Below are 20,706 nucleotides of genomic sequence, written 5' to 3'. Positions count from 1 at the left end.
ATGAAATTTCCTCACTGGTACAATATTAAGTTCTGTCTTCTGAACCTTTAAAAATAGAATTAAAGCCCCCACTTTCAGCAGTCAACATCTTTTATGCTAGAGCTTCTTAAAATGAAATAAGAAATAAAAATTCTCATAACTCTTTAGGTTGTTTTAAAGTATATTTTAAAGTACATTTTATTTTTTAAAGTATATTTTAAAGTGCTATTTGTAATCAGTTTTAAGAAACAAAGTTTGATAAATACTTGACAGGAAAAATGCAGAGCATACATGACAGATGAGAAAGGCAAAAAAGTTTGTTTCCTAGAAAGGTAAAGCTTATCACAGGTGAGCATGACTGTCTTCATGAGGTAATAGCAGGGAAACACTGATTATTTCAAGTTGAGACACCAGCATAATTTAAAGTTTCATTTTGTTGAATTAATGATAAAAAAATGTGAGAAAAAAGTAAAATTAAAATTCAGTGAGTTCCTCCTACTTCTATAGAAGATAGGAGTAATAGGATGCTAATAGATTTCACTAGAGGGGACGAAAACAAACAAAAGCTTTAAACATCATATAAGTCACATAGGGACAAACAGGCAGACCTGGGCAAAGTATGAGCTCCAATTTTCGTGTATTTGATTTAGAGAGAATTACGTTCAAGTAAATGCTAATTCAGCTTTTAGTAGAAAGACCTTATTTCAATTTTGTATATATACATATCACTCTTCCCAGAAGAGTGACAGTCACAAAACCATATGAGATTAATACCAGCCTGGAGAAAAAAAACCCAAAAACCAGATCTGTTATGAAAAGCTGTTCCTTAAGCTATCATATACCGTGTGTTTAAGTGAGGTTCCAAGATCTCCTGCACATGCTCAGGAAACCTCCTCCAAAGCCTGGAGCCAGGGCAGTCAGTGTTTGTCTCTTTACAGTCATAGATGGACAGTAACTCCTGAAAAGGCATGGTTTACATCACCAAGTTAGCACTGAGAATTTTCATGAGCACAGTACAAAACCCTGTGCATATGATATGACCTTTCCAACCTGAATGATTCTATGACAAGTAATGAGAGAGAAGTTATGGAATGCTTAATTCAGAAATCATAACTGCAAAACTGTCATCCAACACTGTTAATCCTCTGTTACTAGGCAGTTTTAATTTGAACTACTGATTCCCCAGATTCTCCAGTTGGTGCTTGGACCACATTACCTTGTATTCTTCACATCTGCCAATAAACCAGGACTAGAATTTAGTCTGCTTCCTCCTTGTGCAGGAAGTGCACAATCTTGGGCATATGCTAATAAAATTCCTGTCCTGCTGACTACATAGGGCCACCTATTTTCTTGTGGACTAAAGAACTGTCCTGAAGTTTTCACAAAGATATTAAACATCAAAAAACAGCAAGAACTAAAAAGAAACCAAAAATGCACCAGCTAAATAAAACCAGCATAAAAGACTAGAGCCTGAAAATAAGGGTAGGCTCCCTTTCAGTTGCTTCTTAAGAGTGTAAGCAGAAACCATTTTAGGAATACTGCTTTTCATTTCTGCCTGTGCAACCTGAACTAATCCTAAAGCACTTTCAGGATTACTCCTTAATCCCTATGTATGGACTGCCAGTTACCTCTAAAACGTCAGATATCTCCTAAAATACTGTGACAGAAAAGCAAACAGATTCATCTTATTTGAGAACTAGCCAGAATACTAAATGTACTTTATAATTTAAACCTGTTACAGGACGAAGTTTCAAGTACTTAAACATATACTTCAAAATGAAAATCTGTATTGCATAGTTTTTAAGTTCAGTGTTACAGAAAATAATCTGTGAAATAAAAGTAGGATCTAACCACGTATCTTACCTGAATCGCATACGCTGCAGAATCCTGAGCATGAACATTGTCAGCATAAGCAAGGAAAGCCCTGGTCAGTTCCATTAACAATCCATAGGCAAAATTTGGATCTTCCACTCCAGCCTTAATCACAAACAGAATGCCAGTTTTACTAAAACAGAGTAATAGCTGTATCTTTAAATAATCACTTGGAAGTGTAACTCTAAAATGTTTTAGGTGAGACAGCAAATCCAGGTTTCCAAAGGGTCTGGAGATAAGAGGTTCCCTCCACCCAAGGACTTTTAGAAGACCCCTAATGCAAAACAAAACACTACTGCAATGCTTCTCACCACAAATGTGAAGCGTTTTCCTTGAGTTTCACTTGTTGAAAAATCGAGCCTGCCAGGATCTATGGCTCCCAGTTCACCTAAACATTCTCCACAGAGCAGTCGAGCTTGGGAATTTGCATCCTGGCAGCCAATGAGAAGCACTGTTACCAGCTGGGAGATGACTGGCTCCACGGTTTCACTGTCTGTGACATACTTGATCAATTCTTCCTAGGAAGATGAATAGTAAAGATGAGTTATTCTACAACCATATTTGTAAATAATCTCAGAAATCTTCGACCTATAACTCATTTCATTTAGCAATAACTTCATGTTGGAATTACAGTCCAATAGCACTAACCTGCTTCTTAACCTAGGAAGGACTAAACAAATATATGATGGATTTGGGCCTCAGTTAATAATGCTGTCATGGCAAATATTGTATCTCATGCACTTCTCTACTAACTTCATTTTCTTTATTTGTCTTGCCAAGTACCTCTTTTCTTTTCTACTTTATCTTTTCCACTTATTTATCCCTCTTCTTATGTGTTCCAATACTTCCTCCCAGTTTCTCTCATGCAACTGTTGTAATACCTTCTGGGTTTGCTGCCATTTCTATTCTTATTATTTGCCATTTCTTGGACATTTCTTCATTCTCAAGTCTTACAAAGGCCAGGGTTTCAATTCCTTTGACTAATGCCCATCATTTTAATTGGGTGTCCTTTCTGTTTTTGTTTTGGCCCAGCTTTTATTCCTCAGTTTCACATTTAGTCCAAATACAGAAAAAAATTAAGATGTTGTCATTGTTATGCTTAATGAAAACTGAAACCACAGCCAACACAACAGAGCAAATAGTTCCACAAGCTGTGGAACTAATTAAGTTTGATTTGCCTCAATTATTTTACTAGACCTTAAACTCAGCAAGGCAGGATTTTGCTGATCTGAGCTGTAAGAATTACTGGTTGGCCAGGAGCACACACAGTGACTGTTTGTTCATTTAGCTGGGCTTTGTTTTAAAATTTCTGGCTACAGATTGTCCCACAATCTTATAACTACTAAGTGTACAGAGGTATTACTTTTTCTAATGGGTTACACACACCCTTTGGGCTAATAACCACACATGAGTGCAAAGCAGTGTCTTCAGCTTGTACATGGCTATAAAATTTATTTGAATATGATCAATGGATTCAAAATTTTGAGGGTTAAAGATGAAGGAAGAGGAAAAAAAAGGTGTGAGGTGGTCAAACATCTTAATTCCTTCATATAAAAAAAATGCACACTAGCCTTGCTGAATCAGCATTATAACAATTGAAGGATATGGAGGTATCATGAAAAAGAATCCATTTTCCCCATTATATGAAGAAACAGCTAAGTGAACTGAGGAGAATAACCCAGTTCAAGTGAACACCCTGTAACAATAAGAAGTTTTAGACTTCTGGTCCAGATGCTAGTTTGATTTATTTCTAGTTCTACTGAAGGAGGTTTTCTATACCTGGTTTCTATACAACGTTTCTTTCAGGCTGGTAAGTGCATGAATCCGCACATCCACGTTCTCGTGCTGAATAGCTCTCATGGACAGCTGCAGGGCTGTCTGCAAGTCTGTGCTTTTGGAGGATTCCTGAACAGGACATAAGAAGTTCAAGTTAAGTATAACAGGAATATGTCTGAACAGCATCTCAGAGAACACAAGTAAGAAGACATGGAAACAACTGCCTTTTTGCCTACATTCTCATTTATATCCATATACCATTGTTTTCATGCCTATTTTTAAAAATGTTTTATTCAAAAAGGTGCTATATTTTACTTGTGGGTAAATATAATGACAGTGTAAATAAAAATTATAAAAGCAGAAAAAAATGCTTCGCTTAAAGTCTGTCTAAAATCAAATTAATTTCTACTTTTGATGCATCACTTCCACAAAATAATTCCCATCTACTTCCCATCTATTATCTAATCATTATGAGGGCAAGCAAATGAAATGGACCATAGAGTACTCTTAAAAAGAGACAAACTTAGCTCCCTGTAAAGAGGATATGCTGATAGCTGAAACTGTTGAGTTCTCATCTTATAATCTGTCACAAAAGAGATGAAAAGTCAGGGTTCAGGAGATGCTACAGAAACAATAATGTTGAACATGTGTGTATTTCATTCCTAAACAAGAATGAGAGGGTGCTTCAAACTATGCCTGTGATACACAAAACTAATTCTGTGGTGGAGGCAGAGATAAATAGACTTCCACTTAACAATACACTTTACATGTTTTCCTTAGTTGTCATAAATTTATTTGATGCAATAAATCCAAGCAAATAAATAAAAGAAGCTGTACCTTTCTGTATTCCTGAAGGACAACCTGAACTTCTTTTAGTTCAGGAAGGTCAGGCAGAAAATATATTTCATGTAGGAAGTCTCGTACTACATCCCTAATAGTTATCAAATAAAAGATTGTAAAGAGTATGGCAAACATTAGTTGAATCAGAAAAATCTTAAAACAATTCAATGAAGAATTCTCTTTCAATATTGCTGTGACAGCCTTCTACAAAAGCCTTTTTATTCCTATTACTGCCTTTTATTGTGAAGTGTTGGTATGATACAATGAAAGAAAAATGAAAACCCAACAAAAGTAATCAAGATATTAAGTACTGACATTCCTAATAAAACCCTTTTAAGATACAAAATATGAGAAATAATTATGACTCAACCTTATCTTCAAAAAGGCTGTCATGAAAATTAAAGTATATTTTATTAAACTTTGATTTTGTTTTCTGTTGGTGTGACCATTTGAAGGGAATATATGAAACCTTACTAAACATAATAATCTGTGCACTTCATAATTATGCCTCGAATTATTGAGGAAAACAAAGAACTAATTTCCTCCCCACTTCCAATTTAGTACACTTCTCTTAAGCTTAAAGCAAATGTTGGCAATCATTATTCTGTAGAGGGAAGTAATTTTCCAAATCAGCACAATAAACACACTGAGGAAAACCTGGCAGAGTTCAGTGTCTGAATAGGTAGTAACTCAGACACAGCATTATATGTATTTAAAAGGACAATATAAAAACCCCTTTTCAAATGAGGCTATCACTTGTTACATTTCAAGATCTCAACACAATTTAGAGAAGGGGCAATTTTATAGAACAACAACTATTTAGCAGAAAAAGTTGTTTTCCCATCTCATTGCAGGATGACTTGAATTTAGGGTTATCCCCATTCCTGTCACAGGATTTCAACCATATAACTGAAAAAAATTTTGTGCAATACCTGTTCTCCACGATGAGGAAGTGGAATATTGCTGTGGTTTCCTTGGGTTGGATATGTATCAGGGGCAGTAACACTACTATCACATGGCTGAGCAAGGAGCCAAGGTAGGAATGGTCCAGACTTCGAACAAAGCAATCCCAGGCTCTAAACAAGAAAAGGCAACAAAACAATACAATCAACGATTCTTCTCTGCAGGAAACATTTCAGGTGAGTCATGAGAAGCACTTTAAGCTATTTCAGCACTGTGGTTTAGATTACTGTCCAGACAACAACCGAACAGTACATGAAAGAACAGAAATAGCAGAGATGTCCCTGTTTGGGTACACCATCAGTTCACCTGCAACACAGTTCTGGGAAGTCATCCTTGTATCTCAGAGCTGTTCTCAGCGTGGTCATCATCTTCACTCTGACCGAACTGACGTGTTTGGGGCCCATGAGTGTCATTAAAGACCTCAGGCTGTTTAAAGCCTAGACAGATGAAAGTCATTTTAGTGTATTAGATACTCAAAAAAAAAACAAGCAGGAGTCATATTTTCATTTTTTTGCCTATTAAAATCAAGCTACTCTTGCTTAAGAAATCACACTCTAAGACATCAAAATTAGTTTGACGTTTTAATAAAGAATTTGGGCTTAGAAAAAAAAAAGGTGAAAGGGAATCTCTAATGACAAGATTGTAACAAAACCCTAGATTATTTAAGCTGTTGACAGATTGATGAGGGAAGAACTGTGGACACCAAAGGAGTTAATGATAATAGATGTCTATTATAAGACATGATTAACTATACATCCCAAACTGAAAAGAGAAGCCTCAGGAAATACAGAGGAAATAAACAAGCTTGCATTTAAAAGAAAAACCAAACCAAGAAATCCCCAACAGAGTAGATCTACAACTGCTCAGAGAAGTGAGTGGCAAGCATCAGGGAACAGGCAATAGCTCAATTTTCAATGAAAGACATAAGAGAAATACTGAGATGCAGGAGATATTTCAGTCACAGTAACATTACACCAAACAAGGCAGCAAAATGTCCAGCATGACAGATCAGTAACACAGGAATAAACCTGAGCTTGAGAAAAGGTCATGCAAGGGGAAACTCACCAAGAACAAAAAACAGAAGGAAAGACAGAAACAATAGCAGGTGCAGCTAAAGAAATGCTACACAAATTAAGAAATTCAGAAAGCAGGGGGAAAAAAAGCCTATGAAAACAAGAATATTTTAACATGAGTATCTGGAAAACAAGAAAACACAAAACAAAACACATCTATCAACACAAAGGTTATGTACATTCTAGCATTGAAAACTTCCTGCAGAAATCATCTATACTCCCTCTGTGAGGAGGCTAAAAGATCAGTCTTGTGGTTAGAAACACTGCCTCAGCAGAATTTTCACTGTCTCAAGCAGTGAGCGCGAATTTCTGCAAATGCTCTCTACTGGAAAGCTTTAAGGAGCTGTTCTGTGAGAACCAAAACTAATGAAGTCCAGTTTCTCTTGGATTTCTGTATTTCTATTTTACCTTTACCCTTTGGTGTCCTTATACAACCCCATGCAGTAATTCTCCCATATTCCCTCATCCTCCTACTGGTGTCTGTTTCACACATTACATATCATACACTTGGGTTTCTCCCCCATAATTCCTGGGTGACTGAGTTCTTGCATACACTGTGTCTGACTGAAATATGTAATACACTATCTGACCATTTATTTTTCTTTTGATATTCAAAATTAAGTTTACACACCATTTTTTTATCCTCAATTCCAACACTGGAACTCAGTAACTGCATATTAAAAAAAGCCAAGATACCAAGCAATTTAGGTTGCAGATAATCAGCCTGTGGAGAGGAAAAAAAAAAGTTAAACCCCAAAATAATCTTACAATTAACACATTCCAAAGCCTAAGAAATTTAAAAGCAGGTATGAAATGCTGATTCTGAAATACATATGAGAAGAATCCCAAATACATAGCTACTACTATTAGGCTGTGGGTTTTGCTGTTTTGTAGGATGTTAGGATTTACACGTGTGCTGTTGGTTTGTTCAGGCACTTTTTGTTTTGATTTGGTTTTATGCATTCTTGGTATGGATCTCTCTGTTACAGAAACACTTAATAGGAAATGTCAGCCTTTCTTCCACTTTTTGCCTGAAAAAAAGTGATGTTCAGATAATGGCAAATGGCCTTCACTCTCACAATGGCCAAAAATAAATTATTGAAAAAACAGAGCGTGAGTATTTTGATGTCCTTACCATTTGTTCTGGTGAGGTTATTTCCCTAGGCCCCTGATAGGGATCATCCTGAGAGGAAAATGAAGCCAATATGGACAAACCATTGAAGACTTGCTGGTAGTGCTCCCCGATCCGCAGCAATAATTCATTATGCAAGCCCTGGTAGTCCTGTCTCAGCAAGCTGCCCAGCTCTATCTCAGTCTCATTCTACAGTCAAACACAAAGTCTTCATTTAATCACAATGTAATTAGCACACTGAGAGACAGGAGGCATTGGGCTCTGGTTGGTTTGTTATAGAAATCAAAGAAAAAGTTTTCAAACAACTCTATGTTAGACAAACCAAGCTTTTAGAATTTGCTAAGTTTATAAAATATCTTAGAAACATTCCTCAGAGCCAATGGAAGTGATTATAAATAATAAGAACAAAACTTCTGCATATGCCATTTCCCAACCCCTGCTTTGCAATTTAAATAAATTCAAGGCAGAAAGCTCACTATCCATTAACTGTTGCTCCTAATCTGCAAGTATAACAGAGCAAACACCAATTTACCTTGAGGTAATGCAGTGCTCGCTCAAGTTCATCCTTGGTGCAGGAACAGACCAAATGAGAGAAGATGTATTTGAAGTTATTGATTAAAATCTCCCTTCGGTTCACATTCAACTGCTTTGCTATAGTTCTGATAAGTGTGGAGGCTGCAGGACTGGCCTTGGCTGCAAGGTCAGGAAGCAAAACTTGCAGGGTCCGCTGGTAAATTAAGAACTACAGTCAATGGAAAAAACAAACAAACCAACCCTCCAAAACCCCAGGATTAGGCTAAGTTCCAATTGTGTCAGTACCACAACACCTGTGTCTGGTCATAACTATGGCCATAGGTATGAACAGAGAAAAACTTTAATAAGATGAAAATACTAGTAAAAATGCAGATAAAACTAATTACTTCAGGAGCTGCTTCGTCTAATCCATACTAAGAAACATGGAAATAAAATGTGAGCTAGCATTTTTTGTGTCAATCCAGATTCTCCACAAAAGGAAATCTTAAAAAATCCCCAAAAGAAACCAAAAAGTCAACATGCCCACACACAACACTCACCCAGCCTATGAATAAGCTAGAACACTGCCTACTTAAGAGTTGGGCACTTCCCATCTACCAATAAGCAAAACACAAGTATAATTCTGAAGCCAGTTAGGATTCCAGTAAAACAGATACCTAATCAGATCAAAAAGATCTGTACCCACAGAATGGTAGCTTTCTTCTTTTGAAGTAAGAAAGCTGACACCATGCAAAAATCACACCTTACAAAGGATGTCTCCAAGTGGACTAAATCCTTAATACAGATATACTTAATGAGCATTCTAAACTTCAGCTCCTTATCCATCATACCTGAATTGGCTACTACTTGGCACTGTAGCCATTCCTCTAACTCCTTGATAAAACTGTTCCTCTGCACTTCCACTCTCAGTTGCAGCATTCCCAAGTGAAAGTGTGGATTAAAATTGAAATTCACAAGCATAAACACAAAATATCAAAAGGACTGACCAACTTACTGAGAGAAAGCGATTTAGATCTGGAAAATCAAATACACTGGCAATCTCAGATAAGGTGTCCAGGGCCATTTCTCTCTGGTGAGCAGCTGTTTCTTTCTGCAGCTCATTGCCCTGGCACGGAGCACTCAACACCACCATCTGGCTGGAGTGCAGGGATTCCACTAGAAACTAAGCATGAAGAAATAGGTATTTAGTATTATTTTCCCCTTGCTTACTCCCTAAAACTAAACACAAAAGTTTCACTGCTCTTTATATGCATCTGTTTTTCTCTCTCATTTATTGCATATAGATCTATGATTATTACTTTGCAACTGAACTGGATTATCATCTACTTAGTAATTACATTCAGTTTTGCAACTCTGGATTCAAATATTGCATCATGGAAAAAAATTTTCAAAATTAGAAAAGTCTACTTTTGACAATTTTCTTTTAAAGAGAACTTTTTGTCACTAGGTAATGGATATAAGAAAAAAACCTAAATCAATCATGGCAGCCTGTGAAATGCTGACTTTTAACTCCAATTTTAAACCATAGTGCCTTGCAGTAATACTACTACAGAATGCAAGAGCCTCTCTTTCAGAATGAAGCATCTAGGGAATAAAACAGAGAAGCAACACTATTGAGGGGAGATCACAACAAAGCAAAGATTTCTCATTCCTTCCTGAATGTTTGTAGGGCTTTTTCCTTAAAACAATTTCTTTCTTCCTTATGAGATTTCACCTTGAGCAATACTGCAATTTTTGACCTTGAATTCCATTTTCAAAATACACACAAAGAACCCAAACACATGCATATTCTAAACCACACACTCTTTTTACCTGACAGATTGGCTTCTTGTACTGACTGAAAAAAGCCTGCAGTTTTACAGCCTTGGCTGCTGCCAGGGCCCGGATTTCAGTGTAGGCTGCTCCAGCCACTGAAGGTGACTTGGACAACAAACAGTGCAACAAATGCAAGAGGGCAAATGGAACCAAATCTCCTTTGGATGCCCTTACAAAGTAAGCAGAAGAAAAAGGATTAAAAAGGAAAACTGAATTGTTGCATTAATAACATGACTTAAGAACATGCAATTGCCATCATGTTAAATGAGTCATGGTTGCATTTACATGGCTTATCTGTACTTTCTATGACAGGGAAGAAGAAAACCTGGAATGTTCCACAGGAATCAACAGCTCTGTACAGTGGCAAAGGACTTGGGGAAAGGATGACTTGAAACTAAGTAATTTAATCTTACACTTGAAGAAAGAGCACTTTGTATCACAAACTGACACAACTTGGCAATTTTCAAGATACTATCAAAAATACCTTCCAATGTCTCCTGTTGTGAGAATCAAGGTATCTTTTAGCTCATTATTTCTTGATATTTTGGCATTTGTGTAGGCCTCTTTCATCCTTGAAACAAACAGCTGATACACAGGAACACAAAAATAAATGAATGTTAGTGTTTGACACTAGTGAAACAAAAAAGCATAGTAAGTTAGGAAGAAAACCCAAAAATAAACATGAATTCACCTCTTTTATGCATCCTTCTTCGGAGTCTAAGGATTCTAGTATGTTCTTTATGCAGTTACTGAAAGCCACTCGTACAGCTTTGTCTGGATCTTCCATTAGATTTAATAAAGACGCAACAAGAGTCTTCACACTGGACTCATCAGTATTAAAATCCAGGTGTTTGCAAAGATGAGGTATATTTTTTATAAATGCTGGGTGGCATTGTTGGAGGAGGAAAGGAAAACATGTTTTTAATATTTTTTCAAAGTTCCCAAAAGAGTGATGCAAACAAACCATAAAGCACACTTTACTTCTTTAATCAGAAGAATAAATATTGTGAAATCAGAGAATATATTTAAAATTCAGATTTTATCAAGTATTATGGTTTTAGATATAGCCATTGACCAAATTTAAGACAAGGTAGTTTAAAAAAAATATCACTGACAACATTAAATATCAGCAGTGATATCAACTGAAACACAACACTTCAAACATCAGTAGAAGTATTAAAAACCCAAGACAGAATAAAAGGAATGGGGAAAGGTACAGAAATTGTACCTCAGATGGAAGTGTAAAATATTACTAAAGGTAAAACCACATACCTAGCTTTACTGAACTGGGTGCTTTGCTCTCAAGGAGAATGAGAAAGGGCTTGAGAACACAGGCTTGCACAGAAGAGGTTTTGCTATGAGCAGAAGTCACTGTAAGGCTGCTACACAAAATGTCATAAGTAACATCCTTAACAGCAGAGTCTGCTAAGGAAGGTCGTACATGGAATGGACCGGAAAGACAACAACATAACTTCCCTACTATAGCAGCACAAGCCTCCTTGACTAGTTCAGACTCATCTTTGATTTGATTTCTGAAATGGAAACAAAAATAAAATCGTTTTAATAGATAATTTACCCAGAAATTTGTTTGACTGCACTGTCTGAGTTCTCTAACTGTATTGACAGTACTATCAGGACAGCTTAAGGATCTGTCTCACTAAATCATCTTTGTCCTTTTCAGATCATCCTCATGTTCTGTTAAATATTTGAAGTAGCACTGGGCATGGTGATGCTGGCCTGCTCTAAAGAAGAAACTGAAGACTAACACAAAAGGACAGAAGACACCAAGACATACAAAGAAGGCAGAGGGGCCACAAAGATTTTAAGAGACATATGGACAAATACAACATGGATTTCACTGACAAAGATATTTCCTTTCCCCTCCCTAATTTTAACTGGGGCCTTCAGCTAGCAAAGGAACTTGTATACTGACATAGTAAGTGAACACTATTCTGCCACAGACATCAGCATGTATACCTATCCTGTTGATAGCTGGTGATTTCTGAAATGAAGATCTAGCAAATTTCATATGAAATAAACATTTATTTTTGTGCTTATATTCCATTTATTATTTTCCCATTTTTCTTCTTGCACAAAGACAGAAAAGATTCCTTAATACATACAAAATAGCTCTGGGAATCATGCCGCCAGACTGCACAGGATGAAGCAGGAGAGAGAATCCTTTAACACAAGTAGCCCGAATTATTTCATGGTCACTTTGTAATGCCCAATGATAAACTGATTTTCTCCAATCCAGCTGAATATTTCTTGGGAAGAGAGACAGAAGGAACACACAGTGTGACTGAGTCTGGGGTGCTAAAGACAAAAAACAAAGCAAATAATTACTTGATTTAAACTTTTAATACCAGCAAAAGAAGGCAAATAAAATAATTTTACTTTAGAACAATCATTCCAAAGTGGAACTAGGCTTTATATACTTTAACATACTTACAGAAACTCTGTGCAGTTTTTTGACTCAAAACTAGAGGACCAAACCCCCAAACTGATGGCTTAAAAGAATCATCAGGATGGCTATAAATCCAGGGCAGAGACAGCAATCCACATAAGTCATTAAGAATCTGATCACTCAGTGTAATTTTCACTAGGGGGAAAAAACAGCAAAACAACAACAAAAATATAGTTTCTCAGCTCTATAGAGTTTATAAAACATTTTAGGTTCTTAATTTGCTGCAAAATATTACTTTTTCTATCAAAGATTAGTAAGTATCATTATCCCCACATGTTGATCCTACCTTTTAGGCATGTAATAATAAATCATGTAGTGCTAAATCAGAATAACCTAAAAATCTCATTAAACAGATGACAGAATGTAAGTCATGAACAGCACAATGAATATAATTTTGGTATCTCTGGATCTGTGCAAAGACTTTCAGGTGTCTGTCCAGGACTTTAGAGTATCTGGTAAATTGAACTCATAATAACACCTTAGTCTTGATCACTGAGTCTGTCCTCCATCTTAGAAGTCACTTTTCAAAAAACTATGGAAGTACTCAATATTGTTGGTACCACGCATGCCATGTTTGCTGAAGCTGGTCACAAGCTTTGAAATCATTGAGCGGAACAAAGACAGTAAAGTACACTGCCTCTGTGTCTTTAAATGAAAACTGCTAAAGTTTTTAATGCATTTTCACTATCCCCATGTATTCTCTTGATCAGATAAAAATCAACAGAAGTACAGACAAAAAGAAGTAAATTCTGTTCAAAAAGGAATGCAAATGAAGGTCTCTTAAATAGAAAATAATGCTTTTTCTTTAATTTAGCCTTTTTTCATAAAATAGTTGGAAAACTAGCACAAGATTCATAATTTCAGTACCTCTACCAAAACAAACTTAATACAGCCAGATGAATTCCTAATTTACAAAGTACAAGACATGTTAAAGGGTTTCTTACCTTGTGCATATAGCAAAGCATCAAAGATTTTTACTATTCTGTCAATCACTTGTTCTAGATTAACAATCTGCATAGCAGCCTCTAACAGGTTTCTGCAGACTTTCACTATTCTTGTGGTAAAATCAGAGGAAATCCACTTGAACTGTATATTCACCATTGAATCTGAGGAGCATGGAGTATTCTTACACGCATCAGAGTGACAGGGATGAGACACCCCACGCTCCTTACTGTTAAAACAGAAATCACATCAATGCAACAAATGCAACAACAACATCTAATACTAACTGCTTGTAAGCCAAGCTAGTATGAAAATATAACTTCTTCAAAACGTACAGGACCCAACCAATATTGATCCTGGTACACAAAAAAGCATTAAAGTAATTACACAAATAGTAACAAAAGTTAGAAGAAACTCTTGGTCCCACAGTTTCCCCTTTGTACCCTTACCTGGTGGAATCTGCTGGGGGAGAACAATGAACTATGCACAGAGCAGCCAGTCGCAGAATTGCAGCAATCCCTTCCACAGTCTGAAGAACATCTCCTGGCAGAACTTCTTCCTCAAGTACAGATACTAAGGATGCAGCTTTCTTAGTGATGGCATTCCACAGAGCACTCTTCAGTTTCATGTTTACAGGGCTAGGTCTGTAATTTTACCATACTAATTATTTTCCAATACATACTTTATTTCAGAAAAGATAAATAATTACAGCAAAACTGGAGCCAATCTCTATTTGATATAGGATTAGGAAAATAGCAAATGAAGCTTTAGCTTAAATGTGTGCTTTGGAAGGAAAAGATCCTAACTCTGAATTTTAGTATGGCTCATATCAGACTTATCTGAAAGGCTATAAACATATAACTCTGCTTGGAAGGTCTTGGTAACCTGGTAATAAAAATGCAAATATTACACCCATCTTTGAGAAAGGCAAAAAAAAAGAGAATCCAAGGAACTATAGGCTTATCAGCCTAATCTCACTCCCTAGGAAGATTATGGAGAAAGTCTTCCTTGAACTCATTTCTACCTGCATGAGGGACAAGAAGGTGACTGCAAACAGCCAGCATGTATTTACAACATGCAAATCATGCACTCGATTCCTTTCTACAATGAGACAGGCAGCTCTGTGGAGAAAAGTGGGCTACTTTTCAAAAGACTTCAGATTTCTACAAAATTAGGTTGATAAGAACAACATGAAGGTGTATGACAATTCCTGCAACTGGCAAAAAAAAGCCCCTGATGCAATAGAACAGACTGAGAAGTGACTATTTAACAAGCAGCTTTGGAGAAAATGACCTGGCAGGCTTGTGGAAAAGTGTGACCTTGTTTCAAAGATGGTCAACTACATCCTGGGCTGTACTCAAAGAGTGAAGGCTGATCACAAGCCCACACCTGGAGTACAGCATGTCTGAGCCAATTTTGAGTGCTCAAAGGCAAGAAAGAGATTCTGGCACAAGTCCAAGATAATCAGGGAGCACAGCACAAGCAGAGGCTGAGAGAACTGGTTTTGTTCATCTGAACAGAACTTGACTTGACTAGATCTGCTTTAAGTTAATCCAGTGTAACAGCACAGCCACACAAAATTCTGTCACACTATGGATGCTCTCAGCTTTGTTTTCAGTATGAAAAAATGAAAATAATTGTCATTGACCACATTCAGAACAGTCCCTTTAATAAAGTTTGGCTTAAAAATCACCAGTAGATTTTGATCCCTCAAAATATAATTTAGATTTTTCCCCCAGAAGCTCTTTCAATCTATTTAGAAGCAACTGCCTCAAGAAGTTGTCATTCATTATTCAATAGCCAAATTACTATAAAAGTAGTTATAAAGTAAGTGTCATACATCAAAGGTGCAGGTGGTTTCTTTGGATGTTTTGTAGGTAGGCTCAGTCGTTGTCTTTTCTCTGGAACTTCATCACTGCTGCTGCTCCACCCATCAGTATCTGAGCTCTCCAGCTGGTACTGCTGAAGCTCCTCAAAGATTTCTTCTGTTTGTGTTTTTAATGCTGTATAAAGTGGACTCACCAGATACTGGGATGGACAAACAACAGAGGTACCATGATGTATGCTCTGCCTTACTTAAAGATGTGGTATTATTGCTTCTGACTTAAAATATTAAATTACAAGGTATCATGGTAAAAAAGTTCATAAAAATTAAGATTTAAAGTTTTCTGTTCAAAAAGATGAAAGTTCTTATGAGCAATGAAGTTTCCTGTGCTGCTACCAGAGAGAATGCAGCTTGTTCAGCTGTTTCCCACTTCCTGCCATGATACCTTGCTACCAAAGCCATCACACAGACACACTAAGTTTAGCAAACAGGTAGGATACACACAAATGTATGGAATAGAGGCACTCAGCATATCATCAATTCATTATCAATGCCTTTATGTTGTTTTTTTTAACCTTAGTTATGGTTTTCAACTAAATCAGGCTTTATATAGGTTGAGTATCAGGAAGAAATTTTTTATTAGGAGGGTGGTGACACACTGGCACATGCTGCCCAGAGAGGTGGTAGATGCCCCATTCCTGGAAATGCTCAAGGTCAGGCTGGGTGGGGCTCTGAACCCTGATCTAGTTGAAGCTGTGCCTGCTCATTGCAGGGAGCTGGACTAGATGGCATTTAAAAGTCCCTGCCAACCTAAACCATTGACTCTATTTTAAACTTTGCTGTCTAGCTGTCCCTAGCAAACATGACTGAGAGCATATGGATGGAAAGTCAAAGTATCTCAAACTACTGCACACTGCTTGCAAAGCTACCCTCGTATGAGTGCACTCTGGGCCTTACTCCAATCCTATATTATGATTATGGACAGACAGTTGTGCCTGCACAGCTGGACAGTTTAATGCATCTGAAAAACATAGGAGTCCAGCTACATCCAACAGATTTAACAACCCTGACCTGTACAAACATATGAAGCAGTTGAGAAAAAAGGAGTATCAACCTCAACACAAAACTAAAAATAGCATTTGCTAGATTTTCTTCTTTGCATAGGTATAGGTTTTTGTATATGATCTATTCACACAATAAATTCAGTTTTTAAAATAAACCTACCTCTTGTTCTTCCTGAGTTCCAAGCATACTCACAAAAATTCTACATATGGTACTGATATGGGCTTTTCTTATTTGTAAGGCAGATTCGTAGCCAGTTGGAACAAACTCCAGAAAATACTGCAGTACATGGCAAAAAGCAGTTTTCAGCTTTTCAGACTGAAGACATGTAAACACATCCCCTTCAAACAACGAGCAGAGCTTCTCTAGCAGCATATTCAGGTAGACAGGTTCAATATTTTTGTAAGAACCTGCTTCAAAAGGCAGCAATGTCCTCACCAACAGTAAGAGTGGTTCTCCAAAGAGTTCTGATTCCTCAGCATCCATTTCAAGTGCTGACTGTAGAATTTCAAAAAAGACTGTGAAGAAAACACTAGCCAGCTGGTCTGGAGGTCCTCCTAAATGAATTAACTTCACCACAAAATTCATTGCCAAAGTTTTAACTTTTGGACTGCCATATTCTAACAGGGAGCAGCCTATTCCCCAGAGAATAATATCTTGTCTGACAAAAAACATATCTGCAACAATATTTGTCAGAATAGACACCAATACAACTTCCAAATATTCTATATTTGACATACCCATCAGCTGTAATGGTGCCAATCTTAAATATCCCACTCTGTCACTTAGATTGCTGGAAAATCTCTTTACAGTCACTGGCCAGAGCAGTCCATCTCCCCAGAGATGCTTCTGCACATCTCTTTCATGCAGGATGATTAAGTCTTGAAAAAGCTGTAGCAAGTCTTTAGTTAGTGCTTCAAAAATGGAGCCACTCCTCATTTTAAACAGAAAAAGTAAAGAGCAGATGACATCACAAACGTTCTTGTGTAATGTGTTGCAATTTGGAGCTGCAGCAATACGAAGAAGCCTTGTTATGATCCAGTTACTAAATTCTAGGATAATAAAAGAGAATCTTTATTATTAAGATAAAAACTAAAATCTCCAATTGAGCACCTCCCTAAGAGCAGATTGCTCATCACTAAAACTAAACTCCTTGAGAGAAATGCATGCAGGCTCAGTAAATAGTCTTCACTGGGACGTTTATTCAGCAGATCCCACAGAAAAAGAGGAAAAGAAGGAGCAGAACATGGGGGTTGGGAATGGAAGATGCACATTTTACACTGGTATTTACAGACATTTTCCTCTGTCAAAAAACCACCCTCAGGCAATGAGTATATATACAGCACATCACATCAACACTATATAATAATAGATCTATGCAGTGGTAACAAATAATGTCAAAATCTGTCCTGAGAAATTTCCATTATCACAAGTGCTACTTCATTCACAATGTTCAAAGTCTATCATCATATTCACTTGTAAATTTATAATTATGAACTTACATATCTGCCTTTTCCCCCTTTGTGTTTGTTTGGATGATCCCACTGTCTGCAAATTTAAATCCTGAAAACACAAAGCTTCAACATAAACATTTTCAACAAACTCACCAATGCAACTGCATTCAGTTTCCTCCTGATTTCCATCCACATTTACAAACATAAGTGGGGAAGATTTCATGATATGTTGAATAAAATCAAGCAACATCACAGAACTTGGCTGTGAATCTGTCTTCTTAATCAGTTCCAAGGCAACTTAAAAAAAAGGGAAAACAATATTTAAATCAGCATTGCAATAAACCACTTCAAAATGTTTGTTTTGAGAAACAAAATGAGATGAGAAAGATTTCTCCTTATAAGAAAGATTTTAAAAAAATATATAAAATACGATGATACGGTATTAAACCTTCCAAATTGTTTATTGGGAGCATATTTTTTTAATCCTTGCAGATAATTTAATGCATATTGTAAACCCCCCTATGTGACCCCAAACTGTATGAAGAAAAGTATGAATTACTCAGTAAATATTATTAACCCCAAATGCATTAACATTCACTTAAAATTCTATCCGTGTGTTGAGTGAAGAAGAACAAATATTTAACATTTCCCCAGGTTTAAAGTCTTGCTACAGAAACAATGCTGAAAATTGATTCAAACCTCCAGAATATAAAAGGTTATAAATGATAAATTCAGCTTACTGAAGCAGAAACATATCTAATGCTGCTCCATTGAAACAGGTATCTGGATCATATCAGATTTATCCAGACCCCCCAGGGAACCTACCCAGTGTTAGTACAAGAAGGAAGCTATCTGAGATTCAGACAATATTTCAGTTCTGAAAGACACATGTGAATATTAAGAATTGCAAGCTATGTTACTCATGAACAGTGAGAATACATGACACTCCTACTTTTCAATGTTGTGAGCATTTGTATTCATACAACCCTGCACTGCATTCATTCCCTCCTTTGTGTGTGTATGTGTATGGTTTATTTGCATAGGGAACTTCACATCCTAGCAGAAAATACTTCATCATGGACTTTATTAAAAAAATGAATCATAAAAGTATTCAACTAGAACTTTCTTAAAATGAGTTTTAACTTCTATTTTTGGCAGAAATTACTTGAAGTATGAAGCAGAAAATTTTAGATGATAGGAATGTAATGCTTACCAACATCTACATCTGTAAGAATTCTGTCAATGAACTGGCAGAGTATTTGTCTTGGTTTCTGCACAACTGTATTGTATTCCTCTGGACTAGCACTAAAATTAAAAGAATGATATTGTGATGTTACCAATTTTAAAGTACAAAATAATTATTTGAAGTCTATCGCAACAACAAATGCTGAACACGGATCTTTTCCTCTAGAAGTCTCAAAAAATAAATACAAACTCTTTTCCTGGTGTTGTGTAGAGGTTGGGGGGGGGGAGGGAGTTTGGGTTGGTTGGGTTTTTATTAAATTTTCTTGTTTTAGTGACCGGCCTGTCCCACCGCAGTCAAGTCTCGCACGGTCACATCTTCAGTATAATTGTACATGGAGTATACCTCCGTATCAGCTCACTGCCTACTGGAAAACAAAGCTACAGTGCCCGTGCTGCCATTAAAACTCCAGAGCCCGGCACGCTCCAGCTCGTGCGGCTCTCGGTGAGCGCTCACAGCACACACAGAGCGGCAGCCCCGGGCCGCACGGTGCTCTGAGGCCACCAGGCCGCTCACGTCAGGATCTGCCAGCGCCACCCGGGAGGGAGAGAGGGACAGACCCCGGCAGGTGGCAGGAAAAGGGACCGGCCGAGGTGAAGGCGCGGGCCCGGCCGCAGGACACCTCGCTCCCTCTCCCTTTGCCCGCCACACGTGCCGGCCGCGCTTCCCCCAGCGGAGCGTAGCGTAGCGTGGCGTAGCGGAGCGCAGCCCCGGCACACACACGGCCTGCACGGCGGCCGCCGGGCCCGTCCTACCCGGCGAGCTCCCGCAGCGCGGGGATCATGGAGGCCATGCCCAGGCCCTGCTCCGCCATGGTTCCGCTTTGAATCGGGCGGCGCGGCGCGGGGCGGGCACGGCGGGACGGCGGCCGGCAGGGCCCAAACCTCCTCCCCCGGCGCTGCTCGGCTTTAACTGTTTCGTCCCTGCGCACGGAGCGCCCGCGGCGGCTCCGGGTCGGTCCCTGATGGCTCCCGCGGGCTCCTCGCCGCCCCAGCGGGGCTCTGCTGCGCGGAGCGCTGCACGGACAGGTAACACCCAGCGGGGGCCGAGCGTACCCCGCCGAGCATCAGCCGCTCCGGCAGCAGCACTGAGGGACAGCTCGGCCCCGGCTGGCACCTGGCCGAGTACGGGCGGGAGTTCCAGGGGATGGAAGAAAGAAGCGCTACAATATTCAGAGCTTAAGGGAGGAGGGAGCGCCCGCTCTGCGAGGAGCGGCAAGGAGGAAACTTCGGTGCCAAGGGAGCGCTCGGTACAGCTCCCTCCCCGGCCGGCCGTGGCAGCGCTCCCCACGCAGGCGGGGCGCACCTGGGTGTCAGGTGCGGGACAGCCCCGCCGGCCGCCGACACCGGCCCCGAGCGCCCGCGGGCCGCCCCCGCCATCGCCCCGCCCGCCCGGGCCGGCCCCGCGGCCGCAGGTGGCGGCGGGACCCGGCGAGGCGCTGGCACTGCGGGACGCGGCCGCGGGGCAGGTGGGCGGCGAGCGGGGGCTCTCGGGAGCGGCCGTGCGCCGGGGCCGGCGGGAGGGAGCGTTCGGCCGGTGAGCGGGCTCGGTGCTCCTCCACACAGGTAGCGGTGAGCAGCGTGTGTAAGACGCAAGTTTTATTTTTTTGTTATTGTTATTACTTTCTGAGCGCATACTGGTTTCTATCACATATCTTTTGCGAAGCGTTTACATGTGTGGAGTACGGAAGGTGTCGATGTGAGCCCCGAAGGGACGCGAGGCGGGCGCT

The 20,706-nt window shown here is 39.0% G+C and overlaps 1 protein-coding gene across 2 annotated transcripts in view; it reads right to left on the bottom strand.

Annotated features, from left to right (window-relative positions):
• The window catches only part of ATR (ATR serine/threonine kinase), a 38,635-nt gene extending 18,844 nt beyond the window's left edge, over positions 1–19,791 (bottom strand). Inside the window, exons 1-24 of one of the 2 annotated variants that reach the window (XM_062499046.1) lie at positions 19,733–19,791; positions 18,948–19,039; positions 17,888–18,031; positions 16,443–17,332; positions 15,234–15,421; positions 13,857–14,031; positions 13,396–13,576; positions 12,437–12,586; positions 12,108–12,300; positions 11,257–11,516; positions 10,676–10,866; positions 10,469–10,569; positions 9,982–10,153; positions 9,164–9,331; positions 8,168–8,362; positions 7,639–7,824; positions 7,135–7,227; positions 5,737–5,867; positions 5,400–5,543; positions 4,465–4,558; positions 3,631–3,756; positions 2,163–2,369; positions 1,843–1,956; positions 822–937 (exon numbers count right to left, since the gene is read on the bottom strand). In XM_062499046.1, coding sequence (XP_062355030.1) covers positions 822–937; positions 1,843–1,956; positions 2,163–2,369; positions 3,631–3,756; positions 4,465–4,558; positions 5,400–5,543; positions 5,737–5,867; positions 7,135–7,227; positions 7,639–7,824; positions 8,168–8,362; positions 9,164–9,331; positions 9,982–10,153; positions 10,469–10,569; positions 10,676–10,866; positions 11,257–11,516; positions 12,108–12,300; positions 12,437–12,586; positions 13,396–13,576; positions 13,857–14,031; positions 15,234–15,421; positions 16,443–17,332; positions 17,888–18,031; positions 18,948–19,039; positions 19,733–19,791 — 4,370 coding nt within the window. Of the gene's footprint in view, positions 1–821; positions 938–1,842; positions 1,957–2,162; positions 2,370–3,630; positions 3,757–4,464; positions 4,559–5,399; positions 5,544–5,736; positions 5,868–7,134; positions 7,228–7,638; positions 7,825–8,167; positions 8,363–9,163; positions 9,332–9,981; positions 10,154–10,468; positions 10,570–10,675; positions 10,867–11,256; positions 11,517–12,107; positions 12,301–12,436; positions 12,587–13,395; positions 13,616–13,856; positions 14,032–15,233; positions 15,422–16,442; positions 17,333–17,887; positions 18,032–18,947; positions 19,040–19,732 lie in introns of both variants that reach the window. The other variant, XM_062499047.1, reaches the window with a different exon arrangement.
• Positions 19,792–20,706: the final 915 nt, after the last annotated feature.

Source organism: Cinclus cinclus, chromosome 10 (assembly GCF_963662255.1).
Source record: "Cinclus cinclus chromosome 10, bCinCin1.1, whole genome shotgun sequence".
Classification (NCBI taxonomy): Eukaryota; Metazoa; Chordata; class Aves; order Passeriformes; family Cinclidae; genus Cinclus; species Cinclus cinclus.
This window is presented reverse-complemented; position numbering and strand designations above follow the sequence as displayed.